The sequence below is a fragment of the Sceloporus undulatus genome, chromosome 6 (assembly GCF_019175285.1).
Source record: "Sceloporus undulatus isolate JIND9_A2432 ecotype Alabama chromosome 6, SceUnd_v1.1, whole genome shotgun sequence".
Classification (NCBI taxonomy): Eukaryota; Metazoa; Chordata; class Lepidosauria; order Squamata; family Phrynosomatidae; genus Sceloporus; species Sceloporus undulatus.
Genome location: NC_056527.1, coordinates 155,781,014 through 155,794,472, shown reverse-complemented (window position 1 = coordinate 155,794,472; position 13,459 = coordinate 155,781,014). Strand labels below are relative to the sequence as shown.

The 13,459-nt window shown below is 48.3% G+C and overlaps 2 protein-coding genes across 10 annotated transcripts in view; both read right to left on the bottom strand.

Annotated features, from left to right (window-relative positions):
- Nucleotides 1-3,919, bottom strand: part of CELF6 (CUGBP Elav-like family member 6) — a 189,701-nt gene extending 185,782 nt beyond the window's left edge. For all 5 annotated transcript variants that reach the window (XR_006104673.1, XM_042475653.1, XM_042475654.1 and 2 more), the window contains exon 1: nt 3,612-3,919. Coding sequence is in view for 4 of the 5 variants with exons in the window: in XM_042475653.1 (XP_042331587.1) it covers nt 3,612-3,873 (262 nt within the window). In the remaining variant the exon portion in view is untranslated. The remainder of the gene's footprint in view (nt 1-3,611) is intronic.
- Nucleotides 1-13,459, bottom strand: part of PATL2 (PAT1 homolog 2) — a 741,315-nt gene that overhangs the window by 623,793 nt on the left and 104,063 nt on the right. The gene's annotated exons all lie outside the window — the stretch shown is intronic.

Genomic DNA, 13,459 nt, shown 5'->3' with positions numbered 1-13,459 from the left:
TGCTTTTAATGTTAATTTTATACTGTTTTTATTAGATGATTTAACGTGTTTCTCAATTTTTAAAATAATAAATAAATAAACAACAACAACAACAGTTCCTCCATTGAATCTGGGTGGGGCTTGACCCTCTCTGCCCTGTTGCTATTAAAGGGGTACAATAATGGTGGGCAACTTACCAAAGCTGGAAGGGAGCCACATTGGGCCACCTGAGCCCCCATGGGTGCCACAGTCCCAATCTGTCCTTATCTAGGATTGCAACACTAATGACTTCAATATGAAGAATCGGTTATTGCAGGGTGGTGGTGGTCTTGCTTGCTAGGTATACTAACCTCCTGCTGTGCAAAGTTGGAGAAGGGTAGAGATCTGTAATTTAAGCATCCTTCTTCTTCGTACTCTCTCAGCCTCAGGGCAAGGCAAGGGCAAGCCTCCTCTGGACAAACCTTACCAAGAAAACCCCATGATAGGCCATGACAGGTTCACCTTAGGGCAGGGTGACCAGGTTCCTAACCTCACAGGAGGATAAGACAGCGCAAAATGTAGGACGTTCAAGAAAAATGGAGGGACACAATAAAATAAAAGCTAAAAACGCTCATATAAATTCATGCTTCTTTAGTCCTGCTTAAAATGGAGTTGGAATTCCTCCTGGGCAGATGGTTGAAATATAGGCAATGTCCTGGAAAAGGAGGGTGTCTGATCACCCCGCCTTAGGGTTTCCATAAGTCGGAAAGGACTTGAAGGCCCACCATAAAAGACTCTAGAGAGAAGGGTTGAAATCACCGCTTGACCATTGAACCCCACTGGGTGATCTGGGGCAAGTCACACTCTCTCAGGGGAAGACAAAGGCAAACTCCCTCTGGAGAAACTTGACAAGAAAGCCCCAGGATAGGTTCGCCTTAGGGTTGCCATAAGTCAAAAAGGACTTGAAGGCCCATAACACACACACACACACCTCTTCTTTCATGGGTGTCTTCCCCTTCACCCATGAAAACCTCTTCTTCACTCCCTTTACCACCTAACTTTGTAGAGCCAGGATAGAATCATAGAGTTGGAAGAGAGACCCCAAGGGCCATCCAGTCCAACCCCATTCTGCCATGCAGGAACTCAAAGCACCCCGAGAGATGGCCATCCAGCCTCTGCTTAAAGACCTCTAAAGGAGGGTGTCCCACTGTCCAACAGCTCTTACGATTAAGAAGTTCCTCCTAAGGTTTAGGTGTGATCTCTTACATAAGATAATGGCTTATAAAAGATGTGGATGGTTTTTTTTTGGGGGGGGGGGGGGGGGGGACTGGCTGGGAAGTGGCCCCAGAGGCAGATCTAGTGTGGAAGATGGAAGGCATGGGCCTTCTCTCCTCCCTGGTGGGCTCTGTATGCGAATGCTCCCCTGGCTTTCCAACCATCTGTTCTTCTCCACCTTCCCTTCCATCCCCTCTGCAATCCTCAAGGTACAGAAGGCAGCCCCGAGGGCAGAAGGAGGCATCCCCCTCCCCCAACATAGTGGGGCTCTGGAGGGGGAGACCCCCCCACACCCACTCATGCTTTTCTAGGGCTAGCCTTGAGCCTCTCTGTCCCAGGATCCACCTTGCTTAGAGGGGACACCAGGAGGAGATCCCTGCTGCCTTCATTATGGGGAGCAGGGGATGTGGACTGCACCAGGTGACACCTCCAGAGGCTGTGTAATTCGGTGGCATCATGAGGCAATGTGCAGAAGATGTGGACCACACTGGGTGACACTCTAAAAGAGGGTGGCTAATTCAATGCTAGGCATAAGCGACCAGGGAGTGTGGAGGATGTAGACTACACCCTAAGAAGATGTGTAAATTCAGTGTTAAGCATAAAGGGTTGGGGCATCATTAGGGAGAATGTGGGGGGTGGGGGTGGGTGGGCTGCACCAGGGGACACTTTTTGAGTCTGGGCAATTCAGTCCTAGGGCCCAGGTTGCTCCTGACGGGGCTCAGGAGGAGGAGAGGGGTGGGCTTCTCTGGGGCAGGGCCTGAGCCTTTCTGTCCCATGTTGTTCTTAAAGGATCTTGGAAGGAGGCGATCCCCCTTCTCACCACTGTCAGGGTGGGCTTCTTGGGGGTTGGGTGGGCCTAAGCCTCTCGGTCCTAGGGTCTGTGTAGGGTCCATTAAATGGGGTCCATTAAAGTCTATCAAAGGATCTTTGGAAGAGGAGGAGACCCCCCTCACCCCAACTGTCAGGGTGGACTTCTCTGAAGGTGGGTGGGCTTCAGCCTCCCTGTCCCAGAGTCCATTAGGGGAGCCCTGTAGGTTTCATTAAAGAGGGGATCCAGTAGGGGCCATCAAAGGGTCCCAGGAGGAGAAGGAGATTCCCCCCTCACTAAGCTCATCGTTGGGGCCGTTGTGGTGGGTGGCTTCTCTGAGGGTGGGTGGGCTTCAGCCTTTCTGTCAATTAGGGTCCATTTAAAGGGGGTCCCTACTGGGCCCACAAAAGGGTCTTCAGGAGGAGAAGGAGAGCCCCCTCATTCCCCTGCCATGGGTTGGGCTTCTCTGGGGGGTGGGCTTCAACCTCTCTGTCCCAGGGTCCCTTTAGGGTATATTAAAGGGGGGATCCATTAGGGTCTATTAAAGGGCCTTGGAGAGAGGCGACCCCCCCCTCACCACTGTTGGGGCCGTCAGGGTGGGCTTCTCTGTGGGGTTGGTGGGCTTCAGCCTCTCTATCCCAGGATCCCTGTAAGGTCCATTAAAGGGGGTCCTTACAGGGTCCGTTAAAGGATCTTGGGTGGAGGAGGAGGAGGCCCCATCCCCACCCCCTACCCTCGGGGTGGGCTTCTCTGGTGGTGAGTGGGCTTGAGCCTCTTTGTCCCAGAGTCCTTTAGGGGCCCCCTGTAGAGTCCCTTCAAGGGGAGGGGTCCATTAAAATGGCCTCCCCCCTCAGCACCCCCACCGTCGGGGCTGTCGGAGTGGTAGGGCTTCAGCCTTTCTGTCCAATGGTCCATTAAAGGGGGGGGGGATTACATTAGGGTCCATTAAAGACGCCCCCTTCACTACCCCTGCCGTCGGGGCAGACTTCTCTGGAGGAGGGGGGCTTGAGCCTCTCTATCCCAAGGTCTATTAGGGGGTCCCTGTAGGGTCCATTAAAAAAAAAAAACCTACCGGCCTCGACGGGCGGAGCCGTGGGGGTGGGGGGCTTCTCTGGGGGGCGAAAGGGGACTTGAGCCTCTCTGTCCCAGGTCCATTGGGGTCCATCAAGGGCCTTGGGAGGAGGTGACCCCCCCCTCACCACCGTCGGGGCCGTCTTTGGAGCCTCACTGTCCCACCAGGGTCCATGAGGGGGTCCCTGTAGGGTCCATGAGAAGGGGATCCATGAGGGTCCATTCAAGGGCCCCGGGAGGAGAAGGAAACCCCCACCCTCACCAGCCCCACCGTCGGGGTGGCGGGGGGGCTTCTCTGTGGGGGGCTCCAATCTTTCTGTCCATGAGGATCCCTCAAAGACTCTCGGGGGGAGGAGGAGGAGACCCCCTGAGCTCCTCTACCGTCGGCGTAGACTTCTCTGGAGCAGGGGGGGGTCTTGAGCCTCTCCCTGCCGAGGCCCCTTGGGGGGTCCCTGGGGGTCCCTTAGGGGGTCCCTTCCCCTCCAGGGCGCCTGCCTACCTTTGTGCATCCCGGTGAAGCGGTCCTTGAGGACGGTGAGCTCGTAGATCTTGCCGAACTCCTCGAAGAGGGGCTTGAGGTCGCCCTCCTCCAGGTTGCGCGGGATCTGCCCCACGAAGAGCTTGATGGCATCGTGGTCCTTCATGGCGATGGCGGCGGCGGCGGAGGAGGAAGAGGAAGAGGAGGAAGAAGAGGAGGAGGAGGAGGTGCTGCTGCTGCTGCTGCTGATTCCGTGCGCCGGCGCCGCCGTCAAGCCGTTCATGGCGGTGGCGGCGGCGGCGGAGGAGCTGTTGGTGGTGCTGAAGGGGCTCGTGGCGGCGGCGGTGGCGGCCCTTCCCGCCTGCGGCGTCGGAGGAGGAGGAGGCGGCGGCAGGGGAGGGGGAGGCAGAGGGGGCAGAGGAGGAGGGGGAGGAGGGGGGTGCTGGGGATGATGATGATGATGATGATGATGATGCTGGGGATGCTGCTGCTGGGGCTGATGCTGCTGGGGCTGGGCTGGCCCGTTGGCCACAGTGGCCATGATGAGCCCCGCCGCCTCTGCCCCGCCCCAAGAGGAAGACCCCCTCCCGCCCCCCCCCCCCCGGGGGCCCCCCCCCCCCCCCCCGATGACGTCACCTCCAGCCCTCCACTCCTCGCCTCCCATCGCCATCCATCCAGCCAATCCGGGTGGCAGGCAGGGCAGAGGGCGGGGCCAGGCCTCCTCCCTGGAGGAGGAGGAGGAGGAGGAGGCAGGGAAGGTATGATGCCGGGCTCCAGGGAGGCTCCAGGGGGTGAGGAGGGTGAGCCCACCCCCGGGTGACAGCCTCAGATGGGATGTAATTCAGTGTTAGGCATAAAGGGCAAGGGGCATCATGGGTGTGTGTGTGTGCAGAGAGTGAGGATGGCACTGGGTGACAGCCTAAGAGGGGCACAATTCAGTGTTTTGTATAAAGGAACAGGGGGTCATGAGGGGAGGGGTGTGTGGACTGTTGGGCATAAGGGGCCAGGGGAGTGTTAGGCATCAAGGGCCAGTGGGGGAGTGAGGAGGGTGACAGCCTCAGAGGGGTGTAATTTAGTGTTAGGCATAAAGGGCAAGGGGCATCATGAGGGGGAGAGTGAGGATTGCATCAGGTGACAGGCTAAGAGGGGGTGTAATTCAGTGTTAGGAGCCTTGCCATGGGGGTGCAGAGGGTGCAAATTGCACCGGGTGACTGCCTAAGAGGGATGTAATTCAGTATTTTGTATAAAGGACCCAAGCGTCATTAGGGGGAGGGGGGCAGAGTTGCACAGGGAGGCACTCTAAGAGGAGTGTGGTTCAATGTTAGGCACCAGGGGCTAGGGGAGTTATTAGGGGAGTGCAGAGGGTCTGGATCACACTGGGTGACAGCCTAAGAGGGGTGTAATTCAGTGTTAGGTATAAAGGACCAGGCATCATTAGGGGGAGGGTATGTGTGGACTACACCAAGTGGCACTCTAAGAAGGGGTGTAATTCAGGGCCCAGACGAGTCATTAGGGGAGTGCAGGGGGTGTGATTTGTACTGGGTGACAGTCTAAGAGGAGGTGTAATTCAGTGTTAGGCATCAAGGACTCAGGGGACTCACCATGGAGGTGTGGAGGTGACAGCCTAAGAGGGGCTGTAGTTCAGTGTTGGGCATAAGGGACCGGGGAAACATAAGGGTAAGCAAGGGGTCTGGGCTGCACCAGGTGACACCTTAATGGGGAGTGTATTTCAGTGATATGCAAAAGGGGCAAGCAACTTCCTTATGGAGAGCAGGGGGTGTGGACTGCACCAGGTGACACCTCAAGAGATTGTGTAATTCAGTGTTAGGCATAAAGGACCATGGCATCATGAGGCAGCATGCAGAAGGTGTGGACCACACTGGTGACACTCTAAGGGGGTGTATAATTCGGTGCTAGGCATAAGGGACCAGGGGCCTCATAATGGAGAATGTGGAGGATGTGGGTCACACCAGGTGTCAGGGACATCATTAGGGAGAATGCAGAGGGTGCGGGCTGCACCAGGTGACACTCTTAAGAGTCTGTGTAATTCAGTATCATGCATAAAACACCAAGGGCATCACTAGAAGGATGCAGAGGGTGCGAGTCACACTGGGTGACAGCTGCAGAAAAATATTCCACTAAAACCAGAACTGTTCTTATTAAGTATAACAGATGTCACTGAAGATAAATTGAACCATGAGGAAATAAGTGTGATTCTATACATGATTACAGCTGCCAGAATTGTATATCAAGACTTTGGAGGACTGAAATTATACCAACGAAAGATGAATGGATAATGAAATTAAATGAATTAGCAGTTATGGATAACCTGTCCATGTATGTTAATGGGAAAACTATCCAACAATATGAGGGGAAATGGAAGGAAGTTTCAAAATTATAGAAAAAAGGATAGGCAGAACTGATCTAAACAAAATTTTGGAATGAATATGTTTACATATATGGACATATACAGCATGGAAAACAACTGAATGCCTAGTAGGATAAGTTTTGAATTAGCGTTAAAATGGAAAGTAAACATAGATATGTATGAACTAGAGATAGTATAGATAATGTTTGAACATACAATATGCCTTTGATTTTTATGTTACATTAAAACTCAATAAAAATAATTTTAAAAAAAGAACTATGGACGTGTAAATAATTCTAGGCTGTGTGTATCATTGTGTTGTTGTTGTTAGAATAATAGAATCATGAAATCGTAGAGTTGGAAGAGACCACAACAGCAATCCAGTCCAACCTCCTGCCATGCAGAAACTCTTGTCAATCACAGTGCAGAAAGGGATAGAATTCAGAAACACGGCCTTGTTAATCTGGAATATCAGTATGCAAAGGGATCTTGTAGCACCTTTGAGACTAACAGGCTGTACAGACCAGTGTTATACCCTGGCCTTGGGGCAGACTGGAGTCATGGCATCTGCATGCCAGCTGCCTCAACTCTGCCCTATGATAAGTCAGCTGGCAGCATTATGCTGCGTCTTCAGCGCAACGCTTACATGCGCTGTGGCAAAGAAGCAGCAAAAAGCTGCCACCACTGTGGCTAGGGCACCCTTTCCGTGACACAAAAAAGAGCCACTTTTTGCGGCTTCTTTTTGCACTGCAGAAAGGCCAAATTGGGGCCGTGGCATATAGTTGCCGCGGCCCCAATCCAACGAGGAAAGGGGTGGCTGCAGGCTGCTTCAAAGGGGCAGTTTTTTGAGCCCCTAAATGTGCAAAAGGAGTTATAGCATAAGCTTCCATAGACTTACTCAGATGTATGAGGAAAGGGTTCAGTCTAGAAAATGCCCCCCCCCTCCATTTAGTGAAAAGACTTTCTGAATTGGAAGGTGTGATGATGCCTCATGCTTATCTCTCATGTGAGCAATGCTACTTTCTGTAGTGGCGGGACTGCATGTTCCTGTGAGGCAAGTAGCTATGCTGATGGTAACGTTGTTACTGGAGGAGTCTTCCAAGGCAGATGGGGTTTTGCTGAGGAGCCAGATTAAATGTGCCAAACAGTTACCAGGCAGGAGTGCTAGTGTGTACTAACTCTTCTGAGGAGGCAATATGTACCATGGACTGCCAAGAAGACAAATAAATGGATCCAAAAGCAAACCAAATCTGAACTCTCCCTAGAAGTCAAAATGATAAAAATGTGGTTATCGTACTTCAGAAACATCATGAGACAAGGTAACTTGTCAGAAAAGGCAATAACGCTCAGCAAAGTTGAAAGCAGTAGGAAAAGAAAAATATCACATTACAGATGGATTTACGTAACAAAGAAAGACACAGCCTTGAACTGGGAAGACTGAGCAAAGCTTTTGGTGAACGAAACTGTTGGAGGTTTCTTATTCACAGAGTTTTTGTAAATCAAATCCAGATTGTTAGCAAATAGCTACAATAATACTTACACACATATAAGGTAACATTTTAAATGTACGTTATTACCCAAACTTGACATAAGCAAAGGATGAAAACATTACTGCTTTGGATTGCAGCTCTCACACTCCCCTAGCCAGCATGCACAGAAGCTGAGCTGCATAATTGTCCTATTTTAAATTATTTAGATTTGCTGTTTTTACATCCCACCTTTCTTGCTTGAGGGAACGCAAAACGAACAGGAAGGACCTAGCTTCTGCCTCTCTGTGGGTAGCAGTTGGCACCTTGCCCTCTCTCCAGTGGAGGCTGATGGTTCTGGTATCAATGAAGTTGTAAATCTGCTGCAGGTTGTATTATGGAGGGTAGAGCAGCTATCCAAGGTGCTGAACTTATTTGGGGCGTATGGTTCAACGTCTTGCAAAGTGCCTTTAATGCCTGGACAAAATCCTGGACTGGATTTGTTGTCCCACTCACATGGAAGCCACCAGCTGACACTACATCTGTCAAATACGTATGTATTTCTTCTAAGATCCAGACACTTGGCTCCTTTTCTTCCACCTAGGCAAACTTTAAAATCCAAGATGAACAAGAATCAGGATTGTAGAACTGAGTTCTTCTCCAGGAGGCTTTTACATTAATAGCGTTGTTTTTTGTTTGTTATCAGAATTTGAAATAAACTGTAGATAAGACTTAGAATGAGAGAAATTAGAAACTAACCATTTGATCTACCCCTCAACCAGGAAGAAATTTACCTTATCATCTCGAAAACATGCATGGTCTGAGGTTGCCATGGGCAGCTCTATCAGCGTACTCACCTGCTAACAAGATATGGAACAAGAGAACAGCTGTGTACACTGAACTGAACTTGGCTGACATTAAAACGCCTCCACTTTTCAGATGATTGATCTCAGAGGTGGTGTTGCCAGTTTCTTCCTCTGAAATACAGCCTACAGCACCTGGTATTTGTTAGTGATCTTCCATCCAAGTACTAATCAAGGCTGACCCGGCTTAGTTTCCAAGATCAAGGAACCCTGGTGGCACAGTGGTTAAATGTTGGTACTGCAGCCACAACGATGTGAATTCGATCCCAAGGCTCCAAGGTTGACTCAGCCTTCCATCCTTTTGTAGGTTGGTACAATTAGGAACCCAGCTTGTTAGGGGCAAGTGGCCTACAGATTGAAACTGCTTAGAGAATACTGAGTTCACTGATAAGCAGTATAGAAATGTAAATGCTATTGCTATGCTATCAGACAAAATGTGGTGGCTTTAGGGTATTGAGGCAGCTGCTATAGGATGATGCATATCACTTGGATAATGAGCAAGTAAATGGAACTCTTAAAGATGCGGTGGCTCAAGTGGTTAAGACACTGAGTCTGTTGATTGCAAGATGGGCAGGTTGACAGTTCGAAGCCTGGGTGCCACATGACAGGGTGAGCTCCCATCACTAGTCCCAGCTTCTGCCAACCTAACAGTTCAAAAGCATGCAAATGCAAGTAGATAAATAGGTACCACTCTGGTTGGAAGGTAAACAGCATTCTGTGCAATCTTGCTGGCCATATGATCACAGAGTAGTCTCTGACAATGCTGGCTCTTTGGCTTAGTAATGGAGATGAGCACCATCCCCTACGGTCAGACACAACTTGACATCCTTGTCAATGGGGAATACCTTTACCTTTTAAATGCAACCCTTACATTTTGGGTGACATTATTAGCACCTGTAACAGTTGATGTGAGGACAGAGTTGGCATTTGGGTTTGTGGCAGGGCAGGGTCTTTCCAAGCTATGACACATAGATCTTAGCTTCAGGCAGATGCCAGGGAGACCTAGGAACCAAGAGTTGTGCCAAAAAGTTTAGTTGAGCTAAAAAGATCAAGCCTAGGAATAGAGGTGAGGGTCAAAGTGAAATATGCTGAACTCAGGAAGAGTGACCAAAGCAGGAAGGTCTTCAGAGGTCTTCCTCTTCAAGGAAAATCCAATGGCTAACAGAGATGGTTAGGGCTGGTCCAAAACTTTACAAGAAGCTTCTCTAAGGCCTCAGTTTTCGTATCTCACCAGCAGTTGCATACAAGAATGGAAGGTTTCACACTTGTAGCCACACTGGCAGCCCACACAGTATTTCCCAATGACTAGCCTGTCATTTCTGTGCCTGCTGAGTGTTCGGCTGCTACTGCTGCAGCCGCAACATTACACACACCCATTTGGGCCACACTCATCCACCCACACCTCTATAAATACAGACTCCATGAATAGCAAACATCAGAGGCAACCTGTCGGTGAGGGATTGCGCCATGACCTGATTTAGTGGAAATCTTCTGATTCACATTTATTTTGAGCAGAGTTCTACAACTCCCAGAATTCTCCCCCACTCCAACCATCATGTACATTGCTGGTTAAATGTACCCAGCTTCATCATAGGGCATGGTTTCCAGACCTTTCATTATTTTGGTCACCCTCCTCTGGACATACTCCAGCTTGTCCACATCCTTCTTGAACTGTGATGCCCAGAACTGGACACAGCATTCTAGGTGACTTCAGACCAAAGCAGAGTAGAGTGGTACTATGGAGGTTATCAAATGGGGGGGGGGAGGCATACTGCCAGCATAATCGCACAATCGCACTGAAGATTTTCAGACATCATCACGCTCATCCAGGATTTATCCCATGAAGATCTAGGAATGCTCCAGCAACAAACCATTCATGAGGAAGTCCCAGGAATGTTTTGTGGCTGAATCATTCCTGGATCTTCATGAGATCAGTCCTGGATGAGTGTAATGTGGCTGAAAACCTTCAGCGCGATCATGCAATTATGCTGAAAGTATGTATTTTACCCTCTGCTCCCCCCCCCCCCCAAATCTAATAATCTCCTAACACATCCTTTTTGAGCCAGGGGCCGGGTTGCTGTCCCTCAGACAACTGGGGGGGCCGAAGCCAAAAAATAAAGAATTACATAATTTAAAAAATTAAATAAATAAATAAACCGGGACAAATGTAGGACAAAAATTTGAAATGGAGGACATTTTTTTTTAAAAATATGGAGGACACACTAAAAGTTTGCTGGTTTTTTTAAAAAATGTTAATATAAATGCATGTTTCGGAGGCTTCTATAGACAATTTCTCCCCTTGCCCACCTCTTGCTCCCCTTGCCTGTCACTTGCCCCCCCTTGCCCGCCTCCTCCTGATAGGCCAAAGGCTCTGGTGGCAATCGGCGGCAGGACCGGGCTGGGGCCGGTCCCAAGGCCTTGCTGGGCTGCATCCGGCCCGCGGGCCGCAGGTTGCCTACCCCTGGTCTAGACACTATACTTCTATTGATGCAGCCTTGAATTGTCTTGGCTTTCTTAGCTGTCACATCACATTGCTGACTCATGTTCAGCCTATGGTCCACCAAGGCTCCTAGACCCCTTTTGCAGCTACTGCCGTTAAGCCAGGTGTCACCCATTCTATATCTGTGCATTTCATTTTTATGGCCCAAGTGTAGTATCCTACATTTTTCACTGTTGAAATTAATTTTGCTAGTTTTGGCCCAGCTTTCTAATCTGTTAAGACAATTTTGAATTCTGATCCTATCTTCTGGAGCATTAGCTACCCCACCTCATTTAGTGTCATCTGCAGATTTGATAAGCATGCTCTCTATTCCATTATCCATGTCTTGATAAAGATATTAAATATCACGGGGCCCAGAAGAAAACCCTGTAACATCCTGCTAGTCACTTTTCTCCAGGATAAGGAGGTGTCATTGTTAGTAACCATTGGGTTTGATCAATCAAACAGTTACAAGTCCATCTAACAGCCCCATCCTCTTGCCCACATTTTACTAGCTTTTTAATAAGGATATCATGGGGGACCTTGTCAAAGGCCTTACTGAAATCAAGATACACTACATCCACAGCATTCTTTCATGTACCAGCATAGCTAGTGATGTGGGATGATGGGAGCTGCAATGCAACAACATCCAGAGGACAATGAATTCCCGATCCCTGCCGTATGGTCTTCACAACCATCTTTGTCTTGTAGCCCTCCAGTGACAGGAATAGATCAAAACTGCTGCTTCAGATCTAATTTCCTGCAGGATATAAGACGCACTCTGCCTTGTAAAATTGAAGGGAATGTGGGAAATGCAATCATGACATCTCCTATTAGCTGAAAAGAAAGGACAAATGCACAGGAGATTTCCAGGCCTCAAAGTACTCACAGGAGGTCTCCAGGGCTGTACGATCTTCATCTTCTTTGGCAAGTCTAATAAAAGACATCATAATTACTCTACTCAAGGCTTTGACAGCTTTTTTGTCATTCACAATAATGAAAGTGTGTGTGTGTGTGTGTGTGTGTGTGTACATATACCCTTCTCCAGTGGAACTGCTTGGCCAACTGCTAGGACTGCATATATTAGCTGGGGGTAGACAATAGGGTATTTGGGGATTTGGATGGGTGAAGGCAAACATCTGTCAGTAACTATAGCTTGTTCTGGCATAGCCCAGCCAGAGAGGGGAAAACCAAGGATACCCCCTAGCTGAGATCCTACATCCTGGTTGTGCAGAAGTCTCCAGATGTGGAGTTATGCATTGACTGTGCTACACGAACCTTGCGTTGAATGGCAGAGTTTCACAACTAAATGCACACCTGAATGTGCATATGCATGCACATCCATGTGCACATCCACATCCATGACACCAGCACATGTGCTACTCCACTTCTGTATCCTTGAACTGAATACAGATGTTCTCATCAGACAAAAAAATTAACGGCTTTGAGTGGGGAACATATGTGTGCCTAAGTCACCAGCAGGTCATTGAGTCTTTCCTAGGGTTGCCACAGTGAAAACTGGAAAGGGCACCTGTATCTTTTATGCTTGTGTAGAAGAAGGAGTTTCAGCAGGGGTTGTTTGTCATGCCAGCAGGTAACAAGCAATACCTGCTGAAATTCGTTCCTCTGCACAACTATTAAAGACACAAGAGCTCTTTCCAGTTTTTACTTTGGCAACTTTCATCATTTCACTCAGAAGCAGTTCTGTAGACATCACCAGGCAGCTGCATGACCGCAGAGCTCAGAAAAGTGACATTTTAAAACTATAATTCCCAGAACCCCCAGCCACCACAATAGCTGCTATGCACACACTGATTCTCTAAGCTGTTGGTTGTTGTTGTTTAAAGATGAAATACTGTATCCCACCTGCTCAGATCAGGAAAGGGGCATGGAAAGCAGAAGCATTTTTATCAATAATAATAATAATAATAATAATAATTTATTATTATTATTATTATCATCATCATCATCATCATCCCAGCCTTTCCCCACAACTGGGACTCAGAGTGGCTTACAAGATTAAAATAGTGCAGTTAAAAATATAGAAAAGTGTTAGATTAAAACAGAATTAAATTATTACAATTTTAAAACAGGTAACATATAAAAGAATAAAATCTATTTAAAAAGATGCAAGTGTTTTAAATGAAAACATCTCTTAAAGCTGTTTTCCTGTTTTAAAAATGCTTCAATGATCCAGTTTTCCTTGATTTATATTTTGTGTATAGGTGCAGGTAGGTGTGTGTGTGTGTGTGTGTGTGTGTAAAAATATTAGGATACTACAGTATCAAGATTTTCTCCTTTCATTATGAGATGATGATGATGATGATGATGATGATGATGATGATGATGATGACGACGATTTACAATCCTGCCTTTGCCCTACACCTGGGAGTCAAGGCAAATTAAACAATAAGATCAAAATTCCCCACCCCCCACATATTTCAAAGTTAAAACGTAAATATTATCCTGCATTTCCCCTACACTTGGACTTAAGGGCAGCTTAAACACTAAAATTACAGATAGAAATCCACAGCATTACAGAAATACCAAAGCTGTGATTAATCAAATTACATGAGATTACAGTGGGTATCCCTTGTAGCTGCGAGGTTTGGTTCCAGGTTCCCCATGATACCCGATCTGTGGATGCTCAAGCCCCATAAACACAATGCCATGGTGAGATTATAGCCCTTCTA